This window comes from Nematostella vectensis, chromosome 3 (genome assembly GCF_932526225.1).
Source record: "Nematostella vectensis chromosome 3, jaNemVect1.1, whole genome shotgun sequence".
In the NCBI taxonomy this organism is placed as follows: Eukaryota; Metazoa; Cnidaria; class Anthozoa; order Actiniaria; family Edwardsiidae; genus Nematostella; species Nematostella vectensis.
Window position 1 is genome coordinate 17,449,146 of NC_064036.1, and position 23,862 is coordinate 17,473,007.

General features: G+C 40.9%; 1 protein-coding gene across 3 annotated transcripts; it reads left to right on the forward strand.

The window, feature by feature from the left end:
• Nucleotides 1-13: 13 nt before the first annotated feature.
• Nucleotides 14-22,896, forward strand: LOC5511102 (DNA-binding protein RFX6). 3 transcript variants are annotated; one of them, XM_048725440.1, is made up of 16 exons: nt 14-2,294; nt 2,850-2,988; nt 3,697-6,047; nt 11,053-11,128; nt 12,857-12,980; nt 13,303-13,364; nt 13,551-13,656; nt 13,799-13,915; nt 14,421-14,498; nt 14,571-14,684; nt 15,164-15,213; nt 15,627-15,727; nt 16,755-16,952; nt 17,135-17,229; nt 17,651-17,768; nt 18,231-20,026. In XM_048725440.1, the coding sequence occupies exons 3-16, from the start codon at nt 5,876-5,878 to the stop codon at nt 18,641-18,643; spliced, it is 1,824 nt and encodes a 607-aa protein (XP_048581397.1). In that variant the 5' UTR covers nt 14-2,294; nt 2,850-2,988; nt 3,697-5,875; the 3' UTR covers nt 18,644-20,026. The 3 variants fall into 3 exon arrangements, with proteins under 3 accessions (XP_048581397.1, XP_032236225.1, XP_048581396.1); XM_032380334.2 differs by lacking the exons at nt 14-2,294; nt 2,850-2,988 and adding an exon at nt 21,773-22,896 and having other exon boundaries at nt 5,656-6,047; nt 18,231-18,350; XM_048725439.1 differs by lacking the exons at nt 14-2,294; nt 2,850-2,988; nt 3,697-6,047 and adding exons at nt 9,753-10,350; nt 21,773-22,896 and having other exon boundaries at nt 18,231-18,350.
• The last annotated feature ends 966 nt before the right edge of the window (nt 22,897-23,862 follow it).

Sequence of the window (23,862 nt, forward strand, 5' to 3'; positions counted from 1 at the left end):
TTTAAATGAAAATAAACCCTTTTTCGCAAGCGCTGAATAAGTGTTGCATTTTGTTGCTGTTATTTTGCCGCTAAAAGGCTGAGCGCGCGCTAGTATGCCACCCAAACAGTAAAGTGATCTCTTAGTGCAAGTCCCCTATTGCAATCCTAGCAAAAAGTGCGTCAGAATTAATCCATTTCCATCGGCTGTTTTGGGTAAGTGTAATGTTTTCGATTGAGTTTGCTAAATGAAGTATAAAATGTGTGTTCTTCACGTGTTTTGTCTCCGAATTTTAAAACCAAAGATTCAGTGGCTGACAGTTTTTTTTTACAAGCAACCGGCCCCTCCCCCCTCCCCCTTGTTATCGAGTTTTCCTTTCGTTCTCCCAGACTGTCAGACAAGCCGTGGAGATTATTTTTTGTTAAAAACTATATGCAGAAAATAGTTTCAGTGATGAGGCGTAAAGTATGTACGTATGCCATATATTCTTATTTTTGTTAAATATGCCTTTATTTATATCGCTTGTCTATTATTTCATAGATCTATTTCCTAATATATGGGAGGGAGACAAGGGTGTATAGCGTTTAGTTGAGAAAAAAATTTCGTCAAATTCTACGCCAATTGCTAAAGATAACTTCAAAACAAAGGTCTCAAAATCGAGAGGCCATATCCAAAAATTAATTTGAGTTTACCAGGATTCGCTCAAGTGGTTCGTTGTCGCAAATTGGGTATAGCTGCGGCACCATTTAGACCATCCTGCATTATTTAGACCATTCTGCTTGTCTCAGGATTACTGTGCCATTCTTGAACAAAACACAGGCAACCTAATATTTGAGACAGTGCGAAGTAAGCAATTATATATTACTCGCTTTGAACTAAATTGACCGATGCCATATCAACAAAAATTGTAAAATGTAGATCGGGATTACGATAATTGAATTAAAGCAACGTGAATTGGGTGTCTTTTTTGTTTCGTACCAACTCAATCCCTCCCTCCCCTCCCAACTCTTCAGGTGTCGCGTTTCGTTATGCATGATTGCCGTGGCATTGTTATGCATATGTGCCTTGGCGATTTGTGCTTTGTTGATCTTGTGGGTTTTGGCTCCTAGTTTCATCAACTTCATCTGGGAAACACTGGCATCTTTTCCCCAAGCTTCCTCCTCAGGGTACTAAACATAACTTTCCAAAGGATTCTAAAGTTTTCGAACTGCTGCATTGGGGTAGTAGCGAAAGTTGGCTGCCTCTACTCGAAACCCCTGTGATCCAATACAAGAAAAGGCACTGATTTACGGTATTTTAAAAGCAGAATTTTACACCTATACATTTGGAAACATAAACAAGTATCCAGAGCTCACCGTTTATATTGAACAAAACACAGATAAAACAAAGAATTCGAAGAGTTGATGGTTTTGAGCTTTGAATCGAATTAAACATGCATGGAATGCGATAATGACGTCTTACAAATCTCGTTAAACTTTGAAGAACTTTGGAATATAGTACTTAGATATTGATATACTACGAAGGCTGATAACAGTTGAACATACCTTCTGTCGCAATCGTTCAAGATCCACAGCTTTCTTTATACAGTTTATCCTAAACTTTGATCTAGTTGTTAGTGTTTGCTATACTTATATAAGCCAAGATGTGTGACTGCGATCGTGCTTGTTCGTTGATGATATCCTGTTGCGGGGCCCTTTGCAGATGCTGTTGTAAATTTGCAACTGCAAGGACAGCTTTTCTGTCCCAGTTCCTGATTTACAGCATACTTCAAGGGTTCAACGTTGCAACTGATGCTGGTCTCTATACAGAGATCTTCAAAACTAGAAGGCACTGCAAGAACTTTACTGACTACAGTATTATACAGTGCAACAATAAACCAAATGGGACTGACATCAAGTCAATCATGCAGGACCACCTAAAGACACTTGAGATCTTGGAATATGGCATGATGCTGGTGATGGGTGTTGGTGCAGCTATATTTATCGTCCACGTTATTGTCCTTTTGCCTAATTTGATCAAGAATTTTAAAGATCATGATTTGGAAAATGAAGTCAAAGTCAAGGAAGCACCACTGTATTACCAGAATATTGTCAACACTCATTGCATTTTTATGATTCTCGAGACATTCATTCATGATATACCTGCCACATGCCTGGCTGCAGAGATAAGTGTTCATTTCTGGGGAAAGGATGACATCAATTGCTGGGAGTGTTCAGGCCTGGGGGAGCCAATGCCAGGAGAGAAGTCTTTGTGGAACTCTACTCTGTGGATGGGGCTGATGCTCACTGGTGTTGCTTTTCTTGCTGTTTACAAAGGTATGTCTCCTCTGAGCACTATCTAAAACCAATCCCCATCAGTCTGCTCACCCAAACAGCAGTATTTTAAAGTAATATCTATGCCTGGAGATAATCCTCATTTGGTCAGTTCCAATTTATCCATGTGCCATCTACCAGGTGACTGATCTAGAAGGTGTTATCCTTTATCAAGGGGTAGTCCCGTAGCCCAGGGGAGGTAGAGGAGTTCAGAAGGTCTACTCCCGTATTATATGCATCCCCCCCCCCCAGTACAACCTTACACTACAAGCTTGTTATTTTTCACAAATGCTGCATTTATTTTTTATCAAAATGTTGATTAAGTGCCTTGTTTAGACTATAACCCTCAAGTTAGCTTTTTTTACCACTGACAGTATTTTAATGCCATATTCTTACGCAAGTTAAAGGCCTTCAACTGCAAGGAAATTCAAAATCTAATTAAGCTTGCTAGTTTTTTTTTTTTGCACTATGTCATTTGGATCAATTGCTTTTATTACTTTAATATCTTTATTCACATAAACATAAACGTTTTTGCACATATCTTTTGCTACCATTCAGGTTCCTTGCCTTTGTACTTTTGGCTGGGAAATCCATTCTGCTGGAGCTGTTATCCTCTACGATTTTGCCTTGCACTTCCTGCTGGGATTATTTTTGCCGTTATGATTCTTACCCCTTGTATGGGCGTGGCATCCTTGAGGTAAGATGCTCCTTGTGTTTATGAGTAAAATGCACAGACACCAGAGAATCAAATAGAACACACATTCACCAGATAATTTTTAATCCTAAAACAATGCACGGTTGGTAACTTCTTTTCTGTCATAAAAAGGTAAAACTGATAATGCTGTTAATTGTGAACATGAAGGATTCCTATAGTTCTTTTTTCTCTCTATATGTTATGGTCACCCAGATATAATCACCATTGGAAGGGGCCCTCTGCTCCCCTCCTTTCCATGTTCCCTGTCAAAATACTCCCTACAGTATGAACAGTTAAACTTTTTTTTCCAAATACTAATCAAAATAAGAATAGAGTGCACATAAAAAGGAGAGTTTGAACCATGTTCTGTATGAAATCAAATATATACGACTTTTTGCCAAATATAAGAGGAGAAAGAAACAGAAATTCAAAACACATTTAATAGTACACCCAAAGCCCCCTAGAGGATTCAGAAAGTGTATGTAACAAATCCCACAATTTTCCTCTATTTAGGTCTCCATTTAAACTATCTATGCTGAATTGGGTGGCGTGATTTAATATTGATAATAAATAAATAAATTATAATTCTTGTTTACAGTTGATACACATGATATGTGCCAATGTGATCAAACCCATCACCCCGAACAAATTAAACATTTTTTATTCTATGTCCACTTTTCAGTTGCTCATAGTGTGGTTCTTGTGTTATAGGGTCATCCCTGCTGTCCCACTTCTCAAGCCACAGATTGGGGGAATATCAGACACCATATGGCAGATAGGGCTTGTGTTCTGGGTCCTTCTTATCGTGGGGTTCATAACATACTACTTCTGTAAGAGTACCGTTATGGATATGTGCCCTTGTCTGTCATGGTGCGAGGAGCCAAAGCAAAAAGATAAGAAAGACAAAGAAGTGGGGTGCCTGTGGTTCTAACCTATTAAAGAAGAGGAGTAGGTACCTGTGGTTCCAGTGAGTGACATTGAAATATGATGCCTGTGGTTCCAGTGAGTGACATTGAAATATGATGCCTGTGGTTCCAGTAGAGTGACATTGAAATGAGGTGCCTGTGGGGTACCAGTGTATGACACTGAAATGGGATGCCTGTGGTTCCAGTGTATGACACTGAAATGGGATGGCTGTTTTACCATGATCGAAGTTAAAGAAGAGTGTTACCTGTACTTACTGCTGGCTTAAAGAGAAGGAAGTGTGATACTTGTGTTCTAATGTTTTCAATGATATAAAGGGATAGGGAAGTCAGAGCGAGACAGGTATTGCTTGTAAAAGTTGCATAAATAGTTAAATAAACTGTAGGTTAGAAAGGTAGTCACTATTTCTATTTTAATCATAAACTGTCTAAAACACTGGTTAAGTGTGAGTGAAAATACTAACAATTTTGATAACCAAAATATTATTAGAATATGATCTAAACAAGAGTTTGTTGCTGAAATAGTCTTGGCTCAGAAATTGGAAATTATTCATGGCATTGATTTGTTTGTAAGACTTATGATAATTTTCAATAGACTAAGTATTTTCATTAATTTTTTTTTTCTTTATTTTTTCTTCCAGAAGCCCTACATCAAATCGGTTTGGTTAATTGATATTTGTTGATTAATCAATTGTCTTTTGAATCCCAAGTTTCAGCAGAAATCCGTGAAGTCGTTTACCAGGATTATATGCAATTGTTTGTGTGCATGTGACATAAAAATCGCTAGAAACCTGTCATCAGATCAGTGGCCATTCAGCTACTATTGATAGAACTAACCAATAAAATATGCGAAACTTTTATAAGAAAAGTGATAGCAAAACTTACGTTGGCACAGCAAACAATGCCACAGTAACTGTCCTAGCGAAAGCTCAAAATATCACGCAATGTATAAAACCCTAACCCAAAGCATGCTGGCGCCGATATTGATAACGAGCAACATGTTGGAGATCGCTTTTAAACAGCTAAATGTCATCTAAAAGGGGGCTCTTTAAAAGACACGCGTTGCATTGATATGGTGATTTAGGACGACTTACTGTTTTAACCAGAGAAAAAAACAACAAATAGCAACACGACAAGGTATTAAGGTTGAAGGTTGTTTTTCGTAGTACCTGTTGAAAAAGTAGTGATTCAGTTTGTTTTGGTGTCTGTTTTTAATTTGAAGAGGGGATGTATAATTATCACTCCAGGCTGGCGGATTTGATTGGTGGAAATAATCACCAAATTACAGTGAGTTTTGCGACTAAAGTAGTCCAATTATCAGCTCCAGAAAGCCATATCATAACCTTTAACAAAACTCCAATTTCTTAAGAATGGATTATCTGGTGTTTGTTTGATAGCTGCAGTTAAAAACTCTTTGTTTTCTAGATTATTATTTTTTTCTTTGAAAAGGCCCCTTCTTTTTAAATGTTGTAAGCCTCTTTTCTTATGATGTTTTTATTGGCGCTCCGAAAGCCCCAAGATCCGAGGCAGCAAAAGGCAGAGTTTTACAAATCAGACTGTTAATATCTGCAATCTATCTTTGGACAGTCAATGTGGGCTGAATAATTTGCCTGTGTTTGTTGAAAGCAAACAATGGCGGCTAAGCTCTTCTTAGCTTCGTCAAATGTCATTTGTTAGCGTTCCCTTAACCAATCAGCGCGCGCTACAGGGATACCGCCGCCTTTCTTTCTTGTGCCATTGTTCTAGCATTCATAAATGGAGTGAGCCCCAGGTCGCAATGCTTATGAGATCCGCGCACCTGTCTTTTGCCAACATACGTGTACCTGACAAGAAGTTCTTCCGGAAAGGAAGGCTAACTTACCTTACAAAGCTAACCAAGCTCGACATTAACCCACAACCAACTCCTAATTCTCCGGAGTTCCTCGCTGAGAGTTTTTTTTTTTTTTGCGCTTATAGCTTTTTAACCAATGGAGCTTAAAAGGACCAGAGAAATTCCCCTTAATGAATTTAAGTTTTTCTACGAAAGACCAAAAAGAGTTTCGTCTAAAAAATCCTATCGAGAGTTTACATCTGATGACGAAAACGAAGCTGACGAAGTCGAGACAGTGGATGAAGAGTTTCAAAGCCGAAAAATCAAAGGTACGATCTTTGCTCTTTTTGCTAAATTCAGGCCCGCGTGCTAAGATATAATACCCAACCTGGACATATCGGCGACTTGCCTAAACTCCCTCTCACTATCCTACTAATTGTGTATTTCTTCTCCAAATCAGGCCCCATTAGAGGTTATTTTGATATTTTCTATACTTCCGCCCGCGGATTTTCCTCGGGGAAAAGCAAAAGCTTCTATTAGCCTTGCAATTGTATAACGCTGGCTATCAAAATTGTATCAAAACAAAACAAAAGCAATTTCACTACTTATTGTTTTTTTTATCTTGCTGTGTTAAACCTTGTAATAGAATAGATGGGAGGAAACTGCTAGGAAAATACTAGCGATGTTCAATTTCCACAAGAATAGCTAACCTTGGTATAAAAGGCATAGATCCACTAAACTGGAGAATAAACTAGCCATTTTCCTCCTAAAGCGTGAGTAAATTGGTTTTTAGAGAGCAACGATTTCAAAAGCACTTGTTTTCGAAGTAAAATAAATTATTTTCAGAAACTATCCCCGAGTGACTCTTTTTATTTGCTTTATTGCGATCAACCCGCTTGAAAAAGCCTATCTAAAATCTATTAACAACTGTTTTCCTATGACAACAGTGATTTTCTTTAAATTATTCAGTTACTAATTGTAAATATAATGATGGTGTTATTATGGCCGACGGGCGAATTTTTCACTCAAATCAAAGCCCGCTAGTTTGCTATGAACCTGTTGATAGAACACAGCAATTTGAAACAGGGAACAAAAAAAAGTTAATGAAAAGAGATTAATTTCTAGCAAACAGTTTTCCAATTAAAATAAAAGACAGTGAAAATTAGCACGCTGTTTTGACCGAGGTATTAGCATAAAAGAAGTATCGAATTCGGCAACTTGTACGAACAGACATTTTCTTGTTCTGAAGTGAGCTCTACTCTGAGACGGTAATATTCAGTGCAATTTTAACACAACAATAGCCCGTCCAAAAATGTCCTCTGTATTTAAACAACCTACTTTAACACACTGTGTACTACAATGGAAGTAAAAAGCAATTAGAAGTGCGGTATATTGAGAGCCGAGTCATGAGTTTCTTTTTTGGAGCAAATGTTTCAAATTGGTCACTACATTGGAGCTTTCGGTACTTCGGTACTATTTTTTTCTTAATTCAACACATTAGGGCGCTTTATCAGCAATTGAAAGGATAAATGAGGCAAATACATTATCTGAAGGTGAGGGAAAGTAAACTTTGAAAACCGGAAAGTTTTCAAGGCAGATTATATCAAGGACAGGTGATTTAGACCAAGAAGATAGAAATGTAACTCGAATTCGCTTAATGCGCCTTGTTATGGATAGGCTTGATAATATCAAAACCACTTCTGAATTTTGATTTTAATTTTTTTATTCATCTGAAATGCGTAACGTCAAGTCCAATGGCGAAGAAAAATAAAATATCCCTGAGTGTTTATATTTAATCTTCCATGGGAGCTCGAAACCTTTATTCTTTTTTTCATAAAAGTTAGGTTTTAACGTGATAAAAAAATAACGGGACTTTCTATAGTTTCTGCTAATTTATACTTTATATTCAAAAACTTTAATTAACGAAAGATATGGTCTAATAGCAACCCATTTCCACATTAATAAATGTCAAAGGCTAAAAGAACAGTCTGTTCTACTCTAGTGTCAGGAACCCTAATTCATCTTTGTGCCTCTATCGAAAATGCTCCTTACATCAGCTTGTCTTTTGAGCTGAAATAACTAGTCTTTAATAGAAGGAATATTAAACGTTTTTAGTATTTTAAAAATATCGTGTTTTTTTTCTTTCCCAAGTAAGTCGTTGTAATAAAACATCCGCGTGATTTATTATCCCCTTGCACGGCAGTTACTGCTATTTTGAACGTCGTTATCGACGGGAAATTTGCTTGCAGTCGGCGTGATAGATAACTTGAGTTTTACGAGCGTTTTTATCTGTTTATCTCGAATAAAAATACGCCATGATCTATGGCTCGCGTCTCGTGTTCTTTAAGGTTTTGTGAGAGAATTTGAGTTTATACGTTTTTTTTATTAGGCACTTTTCCTTTGCTATAAATTACAACGTCGAGAAGTGTTTTTGTAATTATCTTTTTTACAAAACGACATGCTCTGATAGGGGGGTCTATCTTTAAAACCACTTGGCTTTTTTCATCTTATTTCCTTGTTCTTCGTCTCAGTGTTTTTGATGCATCCTAGCAGCTAAAGTTTTGAAAAAAAAAAGAACAGCTTACAAATTATGATAAATATTGGTAATGATTCTCTTTCCATTAATTTTTTTCTCCGTCTCTATATAAAATAAATGTGTTTTTTCACTATTAAAGTTTACGAAGTATTGGTAATGACATCTTTCTTTAAAGTTTGTCAACTTTTTCATTATTTCTCCTTTTTGCAGCCTGTATAAACAACTGACGCTAACAACCAACGCGGCCTTATACCTTTTGATTAACGATACTCATGATCTGGAAATACTAAGAAAGCTAGAAGTCTTGCTAATGAGCGCAATTTGTCTGTATTCATAAGACACCCTTGTACATATTTTAGGCATCACTTTATAACAGTTTAAATATATATATATTTTTTTTGATTTTATAATCAGAGGAAGCGTGCATTTTCCGGAATTATTTGTAAAGTTCGCTCCTTTGAGGAGATGCTTCTTTGATCCAATTCTAATTTCAACTTTACTCGACATATTTGACTGCTTTCCACTTGAAAACTACTCCGGCAATGGATTGCGATTGTGTAATCAATGGGCGTATTCATAATGCTGTGAGGTTATACGATTAATGTATGCATTATGCACAGACTAACTCATTGATTTTGGACGCTAGGAGGTAGAGGGTGGAGGGGAGGGTGGATTTTGCGCAAGGGAGGGGGCATAGCCTCTTGGAGTTTCCCTACTCAAACATTACTAGATTCTGCTAGAATTTAAGGGAAATCGAGGATAGGTGCGAGCTATCAGAAGATTTGATCACTTTGATGTTTGGAGAAAATGCAAATGTTGCTCAATGCATGCCCAAATTTGTTTATAAGGGGCCAATTTTGTGAGAACGGGACGATAACAGACACATGGCGTGTCTGTAGAGTAAAAAAAATACAAAAAAAATGGAGAGAAAAATCGAAGTATCAGGGAATTACTTTTCGTCTCTTATAAGGAGGTTTTACTTATAGATGTAACAATGTATAAATGGAAATATAAACTCGTTCAAGTAAGAGGGTGCTCGGGTCGTCAAAGGTGTGAGTTACTTAGGGTAAAATGTGTAACAAATGCGTAAGAAGCAAATCAAAGGAAATTGGATGGAGGTTAGGTTCAAGTTTCGTGGGATCGAGTTATAGGTAGACAACTGAAGGTAATTCCATTTCTAACGTAAAACGTTTCTTCATACTATGCCACTAAAGATACCTTTTGAAACAAAGACAATTTTTTACGTAGACATATATTTTGTTGTTAACAAGACGCAAATGGAGAGTTTACGTCCAGGGGCGGCGGAAGGGGAGGATCAGGGGGGGTCGCTAGCGCCGCACACTTTTCTGAGCGGATGTTTCTTTATATATGAAGGTTTTTTTAACCAAAAGGTTTCAAGCGGTACAAATGCAACCGACAACAAATTTGTTAAACAGTTTAAAATCCCGTGCATAAAAACTTTTGTTATCCCCCGCGTTCTTATGAGCAATGGCGTGATGTGAGTATACGTCTCATACCCTGCGAGTCCAACAATAACGATGATACATAATATAATTTTGCATTATAAGGGTTTTCACTTATTATTTCTCGCCGGTAACCAACAGCAAGGGTTAACGGGTTAACAATGGGGGGTTTGGCAGCAAAACGTGGTCAACATGGCTCCTTTTTCCCTGTCCCGAATGAATAAGTGAATGAGAGCAACATGGCTCTAACTACCTGTTTATGAGCCCCTTATGCACATGGTTTTGAAAGAGAAAGGTGAGGGAAGATCAGGAATAGAACTGGTTCTTTGTGTAGAAAATGCACAATTGGTTGTTTAAAATATTACCTGCAAATAGCTTTCACTTATGCAGCATTTTGTCTATGTTGAGACTGGTGTTCCGTAACGTTTGCTATTTTTGTAGTTTATTTACATTGTTTATTGCCTAGGGGCGTATGCGGTTTCGGTTAAGAGACCATACGAACACCGAAAAATGGTAATGCAACAGTTAACATCCTCTATACATATGAGCGCATTTGGGACTGGCCTTTTGAGAAAGATACGTTGAAACAGCTAATTTGTGAGCAACTGGAAATTCTCAGCTGTGCTATGGAAGGTGAAGTAAATCCATTTTCTATATTGTGAAGATTTGCTTGAAAATTGGAGATTTTGACGAAAGAGCTAAGAGCACTTTTCCTAGCCACACACTTTTTTTTATAAGAACGTCTTGGCCATTTTTTGTACCAGATTGCGGTAAATGAGCAAAAAACATGCGGTGATGCGGTATTTCAAAACACTGCGAGATTTTGCTTTTTAAACGGCGTTATTGCGGTACAAAAGTTAAAATATTGCGGGGTTGCGGTGTTAACTAGTCCTACGGTGCGCGGGGTTTGCCGTGGTACGGGACGATTTACGCTTACGCTTACGCTTTACGCTGCGATCCAACTCAACGGAATTCAACAGATTCCCACATTTATTACGCTTCAAATTCGAGTCCGCATTTTACCGCCAGTCGTTTCTAAGAATCACGAAGCCGAATATTGTGCCACACCTAGCTGTCTTGTACAAGAAAATACAAAACGAAAAAAAATCACAGATCTTCCAAAAAAAACTACGACGTTATGCTGTGGAGACACTTTTCTCATGCCCGCTTCTTTTTGCCATGATTCAGGTTGCCTGCCTACACAGTTCAAGGTGTAGTCGAACCGTTAACAACCTGTAATTATGTGCGCGCGTAAATGTTGCCCAGCTAGCGTCATCCCCCAGGGATGTGAGGAAAGATAGCGAGGAATTGACACTTGGTTTTGAATTTTTTTAGTGGCCAAGAGGAAAGAGACGCCTTCGCATATCGCCCTGGAGAAGAAGCAGAAGCAAATGACAGAGACTCTGAGATGGTGTGTACACTATTTTACTTAATTATTTTAAAGATTGACAATACGTAGGGCGAGCTGATGACGAATTGATGCAGATATCAACACATGCTAAAAAAAGGTTAAAAAAAACCACACATATCAACTGCCTTTTACCGAAAATACTTTCATCGACAATCTTATTTATTGAATAGATCGCCATGGTTTTTAGTTGGACTGTCGAGAAGTATTCCACTATCTGAACTTAGCCTGAAGCGATATGCATGGTCAGAAAGCTCAGACCTCCCAAAATGCATACGCTCGCATGTGTTTCTCGCTGGTACATACGCGTGCGCATAGATGTAAATAAAATCGCCTTCAAAGCATCCCTATAGGGCGCGTCATTTGTCAATGTCGCAGTACGTCATTTCGTTTTATAGCTGCCAGGATTAGACAATTCAATAAACTTTTTATGAAATCACATTTTTGTGGCCAATTTATACTTCGTTTTTAAGACTAGACATGAGATGTTGTTGCTAGTAGACAATTTATGAGAAGGGATTATTCGTATCTTCATCTCACTGGACTACATGTGGCTGAAGTTGGGGTCTTTCAAGCGAGAAAGGTCCCCAACTGAGCTTTTCTTTTACACTATAGCAAAAACAAAGGCCGGCAGGGTCTCGCCGCCCTACCGATTGGGCACCTCACAAACCCTCATGCAAGTCAAGATACATGCACTCAGAGCATATTTCTCAACCGTTTGTTCGTACTAATGTATATAAATCTAGTTTCGCAATCAGAACTATAATAGACAACAAACAGTTTCCATACACGCAAATGTGCCCGCCTTCGAGGCTCTAATAAGCTCTTTGTAAAATTAGCTAGGCTACGCTATCATCTATATTAAAGGTGGATTAGGAAAATAAAGTGGTGAACCACTATATAATAACTAATCAAAGTACGTATTGAGGGAATAATATAAAGGCTAAGATTAAGAAAGCAAACACTGATCTGTTTCCATTCTAGTAAATTCTAAAAAAAATATTTGAGTAGAATTACAGGCTATGAAACAAATGACAACCACAAACCCATCCTAAGATCTTCCACTAGCTCCATACCCCGCCTTTTACCGTCTCTTATCTTCAAAACTCGATTTTCAGTTGTTGCTTTTTACACCTATTCCTTCAATTTATTCCCTGATCAAGTAACAAGGCTGGCTCTTCCATTGTTTTCATTCTCATAACATTCTGTGATTGAAATTATAAAAGATCTGCAATTTGCGCGTCGCGACAAGAGTAAAGCACAATGACCATGTTATGACCTTTGTTATGTAGCCCTGTAGTAAGACCTTACTCATTCCCAGCCCTGTAGTAAGACCTTACTCATTCCCAGCCCTGTAGTAAGACCTTACTCATTCCCAGCCCTGTAGTAAGACCTTACTCATTCCCAGCCCTGAAGTAAGACCTTACTCATTCCCAGCCCTGTAGTAAGACCTTACTCATTCCCAGCCCTGTAGTAAGACCTTACTCATTCCCAGCCCTGTAGTAAGACCTTACTCATTCCCAGCCCTGTAGTAAGACCTTACTCATTCCCAGCCCTGTAGTAGCTCTAAGACCTTACTCTTTCCAAGCCCTGTAGTAGCTCTAAGACCTTACTCTTTCCAAGCCCTGTAGTAGCTCTAAGACCTTACTCTTTCCCAGCCCTATAGTAGCTCTAAGACATTACTCTTTCCCAGCCGCGCCCTAGTAGCTCTAAGACATTACTCTTTTTCAGGCTGGGTGAGAACTACGAGCTCAAGGAAGGGATGTGTCTTCCTCGATGCGTCATGTACACTCACTATTTGGACTTCTGCAAGAAGAACAAGCTCAACCCAGCTGGTCCAGCAACATTTGGAAAGGTGAAAAGGGATGTTTTTTTTTAAAGTAGAAGAGCCTCAAGGGGCTTCCATAAGACATTTCTTCTTGCATTTTAAATACCGACACATTTTCAACTAATGTTCCACACATCTATTGCGTTTTTGGCAGCAGCTAAAATGGGGAGGGAGATAAGCGATGCTTCTTCAACCCCCCGAGTTACACCCCTTGCGAAAGTGAAGGCAAATTTTTATTAGGCTCCATCTCCTAACTAGTCAGCCGATTAAACTAAGATAGCATAGAAACCGTAAAGGCACCTCTCGGTTAAACAAATAAAAGCTTAATAGCCTAGCCTTTCTTTTGCAGATAATTCGCCAGAAATTTCCCAAGCTAACAACAAGACGTCTGGGAACAAGAGGCCAGTCAAAGTAAGTAATTGAATTATTTGCACTCTTTTAGTCATTTAAAGCTTAGAATCATACCAGAATTCTGTTGATAATACTAACAGTTCACTACTCTGTTATTGATCTTGTCATTACATTGTTTATCGATTCAACGCTTTTTATTGTCACTTGTGTTGATGCTGAAAATTTCTGATTTCGTATTTTCATCAGGTACCATTACTATGGGATCCAAGTGAGTGAGTCCTCACCCTACTTCCATTCCGGATATTCCAAGCAAGGGTTGACGAGATTTTCAACAATGAAACCTAAAAATGAGGTGAGAGTCATGCGCTAAGAGGGACTGGACAATTGAGTGAAAACCTAGCTTTGATTACATACTACAAACAGAAAAGCGCTGCCGCCGTTTTGAGCCACCTACCTAACATTCACATTGATAGTCTTTTTTGTTTATCTTCAAGGGTGAAATAGCTACAAAAAGTAAGTTTTCCCTTGGAGGAAGCAAAACGCGGACGCTACTACCAGAATTTCCTAACGCTCAAAAACTGGACCTGCCAAAAGGCGTCTCTTTGCAAAAGGTAAGCTGTTACATGAACGAACTGCTGAGTCACACCTTTTTTGTTACTGAGTTCACTCACTGAGATGGTGTCGAACAATACAATGAGATATGAAGGGCTTTGTTTAGAAAATATAGGGGAGGGGGTGGATAGTAAAAAGAAAGGCGTATCTAACATCGTCAGTGACGGGTCTTTTTCTGTGTTGGTGTAAATCAGTACTTGAGATACAAAAGGCCCTTAGATTAAAGAAAAATAGGGAGGGACAGTACAGGCAGGAGGGGTGAACCGAAGGAATAGTTATAACAACAAAGGATATTCAGTCCTTTATTAGGCGGGGACGATTGAGTTTTGAGAAAAGTCAGGAATAACTGTCTGTGGGTTTTTGGGAGCTCGTTAAAACACCAGACAAAACGCCTGCATCAAGTATACTTGTTTGTTCATAATTCTCTAGGTTTCATTATCTATACCTACATTGTGAGTCTGTCTTAGATTCGTCTTTGACGGGTTCTTTTTTTCTATTTTTTAGGTTGAGACATTCATCATGATGTACCGAACACATTGTCAGCGAATTCTTGATACGGTGATCAGCGCGAACTTTGATGGGGTAAGCAGACAAATGATAACAGCTATCTGACTATAAATGCCTACTAAACTCCATGTGTGCACTTGGTGACAGGTTCAGAGCTTCGTCTGTCACTTTTGGCAGGGCATGCCCATCCACATGAAGTCAGTGCTGCAGTGTTCTGTGCTGGTGGATGTTATCGCAATATGCGACTCTATTTTATACAAAGTAAGGCCAAGGCACTTTTACTTATAAGAAAATACTGGTGTCTTTTTTCCTTATAAGTCAATTCGAAATTTAGTTCAGTCAATCTAAAGTTTAACCTAAAATAAATTGCAACACAAATGACTTCGGTCTAGAATGACAGAAGTACTTCACAAAAGTTCTCCAAAGTTCTCTTGGGGGAACAGCAATCTTGTATTCTATTGTTATTCACGGCGCACTAACCCTCCGCAAACGCATGACTCTCGACAAGATCGCTCTGTCAGTGCGCTTATAATCCAAGATGGCCGAAAAAAGAAATTGTTTATTGTCAAATTTCGAGATAGTCCCCCAAGAGAACTTTGGAAAACTACTGGGATCTTGTTTAGAATGTCTTTTTTTCAATTACTTTAAATTTTCAAAGATAGACTGGACTATTTCGTTGTACTCAATTCTATATAGTGATTCTCCCTGCCTTATAAGGTAATCTATTGTATCTCCTTTAGGTTCTCATTGATGTCCTAATTCCGTCAAGCATCCAGGATCTTCCCGATAGGTGAGACTCTTTAGAAACGATTATTTCGACTAATTTCCCTATCCAGGGATGCGCTAAGTAGGACATCAAAAAGTGAAGATAGGGGGTAGTATAGTAGGGGTGTAAAATACTTTAAATATGATCATCTTGACCTCAAAAGCACATTCTCCTATCCATGTGGTCGCACTTTGTGGGCGCAGCTTGAATTCATTTCTATTCTTTCCTTCTAACCGTAATAGTGTGTTTTTAGCTTTTGATATTGGAGTCCCCCAAATTTCTCTTCTCTGTACACCAATTTTGGTTCCATAGATACACCTCAAATAGCCAACCCCTTTATTACCCAGCCCGACCGATCCTGTTGAGTCTGGGGCAGCTTTAACCCCAAATCCTAGCTCAATAATCCAACTAACTCGTCCTGCCATCCGTCTGTTTAGCTTGAGGGAAGAGATTCGCGAGTTCGCTGTAAACCTGTTGGAATGGCTGAATGAGTCGCTTACTGACGTTCCGTCTACTGTTCACGCTGCTAAGGTGAAAGGTATGTGGACTAGGCTGTTTATCTGTCACAAGCACATCGCAAAAATTCGCAAAAAGGGGTCGAGGTTAGTGGACTGGTGCTCATTCATAAGTATTATTTGAGAAAAAAGTTTTAATGAATTACTGCTTTTTCGGAGGTCAAGAAAGGTTGCATGCTAACAGCATATACGAAGGTGGGCTTACTTCAAGGTCACCAGCCGCACGGGCCTGAGTGTTATCGCATTGTACAAGCGAATGGATCCTTATTCTCGAAACATTTACACTTTCATATAAAGAACAACGTTTGATTGGGGAAAATTGTCTATGAGACAGCGGATATTTGGCATGCTTTGTTCTTTAGATGGGGAGGGGGGCGCATTTTACTATCCCCCTCAGGCCAACCGGAATTGGCTTGCCTTCTTTGTCTTGTCTTGGAATTGATAATATATGACCATACCCTTGCCATACTTACTCTAACCTTCTTTGTCTTGTCTTGGAATTGATAATATATGACCATACCCTTGCCATACTTACTCTAACCTTCCTTGTTTTGTCTTGGAATTGATAATATATGACCATACCCTTGCCATACTTACTCTAACCTTCTTTGTCTTGTCTTGGATTTGATAATATATGACCATACCCTTGCCATACTTACTCTAACCTTCCTTGTCTTGTCTTGGAATTGATAATATATGACCATCCCCTTGCCATACTTACTCTAACCTTCCTTGTCTTGTCTTGGAATTGATAATATATGACCATACCCTTGCCATACTTACTCTAACCTTCTTTGTTTTGTCTTGGATTTGATAATATATGACCATACCCTTGCCATACTTACTCTAACCTTCCTTGTCTTGTCTTGGAATTTATAATATATGACCATACCCTTGCCTCTAACCTTCCTTGTCTTGTCTTGGAATTTATAATATATGACCATACCCTTGCCATACTTACTCTAACCTTCCTTGTCTTGTCTTGGAATTGATAATATATGACCATACCCTTGCCATACTTAGTCTAACCTTCTTTGTCTGTTCTTTTAGTCGCACGAACATTCGGCAACGCGTTGACGCGGCAAGTAAGCTTTGTGCATCTCGCACAAACAGCACGCTCCGTGTTGCTAAGTTACGACTCAGTATCCCGGATGATGGACGATCTGCGAAAAATCGACTGGAAAGGAATCATGTCTCAAATCACCTTTATCACTGGAAATATGGAATTCCCCGAGAAAATTAAGACTTGTAAGTGAAAACACTTAACACTAGTCGGAGTTTTTGGTCTATTACCGTATCTATCGGATTAAACAAAAGACACCAATCATTGAGTAACCAGTGCAAATTTGACATTTGAAATATTATAAATATAAATAATCACCATCGTCGTCCCAGTAAGTGCGTTATCTTAATCATTCTTGGTGCTCTAGATATCCAAGAATTTGAGAATCTCTTGACGAAGCAAGCTCCTCTAGAGGCGTACACGGAGTGGCTCGACAGCACCGTGGATAGATGCATCCTCAAGGTATGAAAATATGCCTCTATATAATCAGACGTGAACGCCAGACACACCTCTATATAATCAGACGTGAACGCGTGACACACCTCTATATAATCAGACGTGAACGCGTGACACACCTCTATATATCAAACGTGAACGCCAGACACACCTCTATATAATCAGACGTGAATGCGTGACAAACCTCTATATAATCAGACGTGAACGCGTGACACACCTCTATATAATCAGACGTGAACGCGTGACAAACCTCTATATAATCAGACGTGAACGTGGGACACACCTCTATATAATCAGACGTGAACATGTTACGTCATACTGTGACGTGCGCGTTTGCAAGTATGGTGTGTGAGACCATGAGTGCATGCCCCCCGTTTGCCCTATGACAGCCCCCGATATCTGACCACTCGTCTTCTGATGTTCACAGCCTTGTAAAGAGAATGGTGCGAAATTCGATGAGAAGTCCGCCAAGTTTCTGGGCTTGTGGTCACTCTTTACCACTAAGCTATTAGAGGACCTGACACTCAGGAGCGCACCGAGCTTTGGTAAGGAAGCGCGCACCTTTTCCACATAGTAAGGACATTACAAAACGCAGTCGTTGAGTGGCAATCTAGCTAAAACGAAAGCAAAGATATGGCATAAATACTTTGGGACCCTATTCGTCAACCGTGTTTCATCTATTATATTAGCTAATATCTTGTTTCGTCAAGTGTATTTCACCTCATAATATTCGCTTATAGTCTTGGCTTGTTCCGCCAGGTGTGTTTCACCTCATAATATCCGCTAATAGCCGTGGCTTGTTTCGCCAGTTGTGTTTCAACCCATAATATCCGCTAAAAGCTTTGGCTTGTTTCGCCAGGTGTTACATCTCATAATATCCGCTCATAGCTTGGCTTGTTCCGCCAGTTGTGTTTCACCTCATAATATCCGCTAATAGCCGTGGCTTGTTTCGCCGAGTTGTGTTTCACCTCGTACTATCTGCTGATAGCCGTGTCTTGCATCCTCAGGTGTTTTCCACCTCATCCAGACCACCTTTCAGGAGTACGTGTTTCTCATCATGGAAAACCAGAGACTAATAGAAGTTGATCGCACCCTACATCGCTCATTACAAGTCCACACCAAACAAGGTAAATACTGCTACGAGTTGAGCCCTATTCCGTCTAGTGCCCATCCCTTTTGTGCCCTATTCCATCTAGTGCCCATCCCTCTTGTGCCTTATTCCATCGAGTGCCCATCACTCTTGTGCCCTATTCCATCTAGTGCCTATCCCTCTTGTGCCCTATTCCATCTAGTGCCCATCACTCTTGTGCCCTATTCCATCTATTGCCCATCCCTCTTGTGCCCTATTCCATCTAGTGCCCATCCCTCTTGTGCCCTATTCCATCGAGTGCCCATCACTCTTGTGCCCTATTCCATCTAGTGCCCATCCCTCTTGTGCCCTATTCCATCTAGTGCCTATCCCTCTTGTGCCCTATTCCATCTAGTGCCCATCACTCTTGTGCCCTATTCCATCTATTGCCCATCCCTCTTGTGCCCTATTCCATCTAGTGCCCATCCCTCTTGTGCCCTATTCCATCGAGTGCCCATCACTCTTGTGCCCTATTCCATCTATTGCCCATCACTCTTGTGCCCTATTCCATCTAGTTGCCATCCCTCTTGTGCCCTATTCCATCTATTGCCCATCCCTCTTGTGCCCTATTCCATCTAGTGCCTATCCCTCTTGTGCCCTATTCCATCTAGTGCCCATCCCTCTTGTGCCCTATTCCATCTAGTGCCCATCCCTCTTGTGCCCTATTCCATCTAGTGCCCATCACTCTTGTGCCCTATTCCATCTAGTGCCCATCCCTCTTGTGCCCTATTCCATCGAGTGCCCATCCCTCTTGTGCCCTATTCCATCTAGTGCCCATCACTCTTGTGCCCTATTCCATCTAGTGCCCATCCCTCTTGTGCCCTATTCCATCGAGTGCCCATCACTCTTGTGCCCTATTCCATCTAGTGCCCATCACTCTTGTGCCCTATTCCATCTATTGCCCATCCCTCTTGTGCCCTATTCCATCTAGTGCCTATCCCTCTTGTGCCCTATTCCATCGAGTGCCCATCCCTCTTGTGCCCTATTCTATCTAGTGCCCATCACTCTTGTGCCTTATTCCATCGAGTGCCCATCACTCTTGTGCCCTATTCCATCTAGTGCCTATCCCTCTTGTGCCCTATTCCATCTAGTGCCCATCACTCTTGTGCCCTATTCCATCTAGTGCCCATCCCTCTTGTGCCCTATTCCATCTAGTGCCCATCCCTCTTGTGCCCTATTCCATTTAGTGCCCATCACTCTTGTGCCCTATTCCATCTAGTGCCCATCACTCTTGTGCCCTATTCCGTCTAGTGCCCATCCCTCTTGTGCCCTATTCCATCTAGTGCCCATCCCTCTTGTGCCCTATTCCATCGAGTTCCCATCCCTCTTGTGCCCTATTCCATCTATTGCCCATCACTCTTGTGCCCTATTCCATCTAGTGCCCATCCCTCTTGTGCCCTATTCCATCTAGTGCCCATCCCTCTTGTGCCCTATTCCATCTAGTGCCCATCACTCTTGTGCCCTATTCCATCTATTGCCCATCCCTCTTGTGCCCTATTCCATCTAGTGCCCATCCCTCTTGTGCCCTATTCCATCGAGTGCCCATCCCTCTTGTGCCCTATTCCATCTATTGCCCATCCCTCTTGTGCCCTATTCCATCTAGTGCCCATCCCTCTTGTGCCCTATTCCATCTAGTGCCCATCCCTCTTGTGCCCTATTCCATCTAGTGCCCATCCCTCTTGTGCCCTATTCCATCTAGTGCCCATCACTCTTGTGCCCTATTCCATCTAGTGCCCATCACTCTTGTGCCCTATTCCATCGAGTGCCCATCCCTCTTGTGCCCTATTCCATCTAGTGCCCATCACTCTTGTGCCCTATTCCATCTAGTGCCCATCCCTCTTGTGCCCTATTCCATCGAGTGCCCATCACTCTTGTGCCCTATTCCATCTAGTGCCCATCACTCTTGTGCCTTATTCCATCGAGTGCCCATCACTCTTGTGCCCTATTCCATCTAGTGCCTATCCCTCTTGTGCCCTATTCCATCTAGTGCCCATCACTCTTGTGCCCTATTCCATCGAGTGCCCATCACTCTTGTGCCCTATTCCATCTAGTGCCCATCACTCTTGTGCCTTATTCCATCGAGTGCCCATCACTCTTGTGCCCTATTCCATCTAGTGCCTATCCCTCTTGTGCCCTATTCCATCTAGTGCCCATCACTCTTGTGCCCTATTCCATCTAGTGCCCATCCCTCTTGTGCCCTATTCCATCTAGTGCCCATCCCTCTTGTGCCCTATTCCATTTAGTGCCCATCACTCTTGTGCCCTATTCCATCTAGTGCCCATCACTCTTGTGCCCTATTCCGTCTAGTGCCCATCCCTCTTGTGCCCTATTCCATCTAGTGCCCATCCCTCTTGTGCCCTATTCCATCGAGTTCCCATCCCTCTTGTGCCCTATTCCATCTATTGCCCATCACTCTTGTGCCCTATTCCATCTAGTGCCCATCCCTCTTGTGCCCTATTCCATCTAGTGCCCATCCCTCTTGTGCCCTATTCCATCGAGTGCCCATCCCTCTTGTGCCCTATTCCATCTATTGCCCATCCCTCTTGTGCCCTATTCCATCTAGTGCCCATCCCTCTTGTGCCCTATTCCATCTAGTGCCCATCCCTCTTGTGCCCTATTCCATCTAGTGCCCATCCCTCTTGTGCCCTATTCCATCTAGTGCCCATCACTCTTGTGCCCTATTCCATCGAGTGCCCATCCCTCTTGTGCCCTATTCCATCTAGTGCCCATCACTCTTGTGCCCTATTCCATCTTGTGCCCTATTCCATCGAGTGCCCATCCCTCTTGTGCCCTATTCCATCTAGTGCCCATCCCTCTTGTGCCCTATTCCATCGAGTGCCCATCACTCTTGTGCCCTATTCCATCTATTGCCCATCACTCTTGTGCCCTATTCCATCTAGTTGCCATCCCTCTTGTGCCCTATTCCATCTATTGCCCATCCCTCTTGTGCCCTATTCCATCTAGTGCCCATCACTCTTGTGCCCTATTCCATCTAGTGCCCATCCCTCTTGTGCCCTATTCCATCTAGTGCCCATCCCTCTTGTGCCCTATTCCATCTAGTGCCCATCACTCTTGTGCCCTATTCCATCTAGTGCCCATCCCTCTTGTGCCCTATTCCATCTAGTGCCCATCCCTCTTGTGCCCTATTCCATCTAGTGCCCATCACTCTTGTGCCCTATTCCATCTAGTGCCCATCCCTCTTGTGCCCTATTCCGTCTAGTGCCCATCACTCTTGTGCCCTATTCCATTTAGTGCCCATCACTCTTGTGCCCTATTCCATCTAGTGCCCATCACTCTTGTGCCCTATTCCGTCTAGTGCCCATCACTCTTGTGCCCTATTCCATTTAGTGCCCATCGGAACTACGCAAGAAACAGTAATAAGCCTAGAAAGATTAAAATATCTTGTTATCTTTTTAATAGAATTTCAAGAGGAAAATGTGTCTGAGAAAAATTGCATCTCGACAATGGACGATGCCCAAACCCCCAGAGAAAAGAAACAGCAGCAAAACCTTTACAGTTTCCAAACAGTACCAAGAAAGGGAGACAGCAATAACAACAAGACGAAGGGCCTGGGGGGTTTAGAGGATATCAGCTTACTCTTGAAAACCGTCTCGCCAGTCAAACAAGCAAATCCGACGAATCCAGCATCCATTCCTCGACAAATTCCTACAAGTTTCGCGATGCAGGAGAAAGGTCACCAAAGACAGGCTTACAGTCAGCACCAGTCTCCCAATAAATATCAAACGCGAGAAGCGACACCCCAGTATATGTTCAGCGAAGAAACCAACCCAATTACGCCCCACCCATCGGAAATGGCGTTATTCCATAATGAATTCACTAACGCCGTCGAAAAGAACTTTCAGGCAGGCAACGGAGTGGTGGGTAACCCGGACTTCATGTCTTGGATGCAAAGTGAAGGGCAATCGCTGACAGTTCTCAACACCGTTAACTACGACTCAATGGCACTCCCGGGAAATCCCATACTGGACTTTCACCGGAATGGGGATTACGGACTTGGCTACCCATCAGACCCAAATGGCAGTCTACACCCGGCGGAAAGGGGGGTGGAGTTCCCATTTGGTCGCAAAGATGACTACTCCTATTCTAATGCATACACACGTTACAACAACTTCTATTTCGACTCCATGAGAGCCACTGGCCAAGGACAGGAATTAGCAAACTTCGCATCTTTCCTGCAACAGCCCGCGCCCGCGATTGAATTGGAAAATATGATCAGCGGTCAAGAAGCGCAGAGTAGACTCCAAGGAGTTGGAACCGTTTAGCGACGGCTCGCAAAGCGGCACGGAACAATCATAAGTAACTTGCGCATTATCCTGAGAAATTCGCGTGGTTTTAAAACCAATTGACGTGTGTGCGTGTGTCGTTTGTTAGCCATGCACTTCACACAAAAAAAATTCCAGAAAAATGGAAAACAATTATTAGCAGCATTATTTTGTACAGTTGCTCTTCAATGAAAATTATATTGCATTAATATTATTGTTGTATTTCTAGATATCATTAATAAAGATATCATTAACTTTTGAGTCATCACTTTAAGTCTCAATACTGCCCCCTCCTGTTGATAGCACAGCTGTCTAAACCATTGGTCTTGTGATGTGTCATCGCCGTGACCAAAACCTTAATCGAATCGAATCGTTTCTCGTAGTTCTTTTTCTGTAATCATGGATAAAACTTTTTTTGGCTTCCTTATCCTGATAAAGCTTATTTCTATAATGATATCGTTTGGAAATACACGCACAGTACTTATATCTTATTTGACATTCCAGTGTACAATATCGCTGGATACAGTCTGAATAATATTTTGGCAAGTCCGGTTTGGCGAGTCAAAATATAAAGGACGAAACCCGAAAAAGTGTAGGCTTTTTACTGGGGGAAGGATGGGGGGTGGCAAAAAAAGTTTATTGTGTCAGGGGTAATTTTCTCCTAGTATCAGATTCTTTTCAATGAAATGCGCTGTTTTAGTACGGATTTCGTAAATGCCCAAATGTTCTTATAAAACCGTAAGCACATATTGGGCGGCTTTTGGACAAATTTATTGGAATTTTAACCTTGGGACTACAATTTGTACATTTTCCGGGAGCTTAACAAATACAATGCGATTTTGTTTCCCAGATCTCTAATTTTAGCATTCGGAATAGCTCGGACGAAATACCTAAGAGAAAATGTTTTTTCCTGTATGTTTAGTACAAAAGATAAGAACGTCCAGCCTGAGATTTCACCAAATTTTAAGAACATGCTAAAAACATACCGAGGCTTAGATAGCAGTTTAGTCCTGATGAGTTCTATAATGCAGAATCAAATTGTGCTCATAGTAACAACCTTATTATTGCTATTGATCATTTGTGTAATTCTCTTCCTAATAATTAATTGGGTATTATATTCTTATATACACTTAAATTAAAGAACATCGTTTAGAACATATATAAGAACGGCCTAACCTCAACCGAAAATAAGACGTTTTTATAAAAAAAGAGTGAACTTGATTTCCA

What these genes read in the sequence shown, in the direction of transcription:
- LOC5511102 (XM_032380334.2), top strand. Translation starts at nt 5,876, where the DNA reads ATGGAGCTTAAAAGGACCAGAGAAATTCCCCTTAATGAATTTAAGTTT. An exon ending in AAGGCGTCTCTTTGCAAAAG is followed by an intron (nt 13,916 to 14,420) that starts GTAAGCTGTTAC and finishes TCTATTTTTTAG; the next exon opens with GTTGAGACATTCATCATGAT. An exon ending in CCCCGAGAAAATTAAGACTT is followed by an intron (nt 16,953 to 17,134) that starts GTAAGTGAAAAC and finishes TTGGTGCTCTAG; the next exon opens with ATATCCAAGAATTTGAGAAT.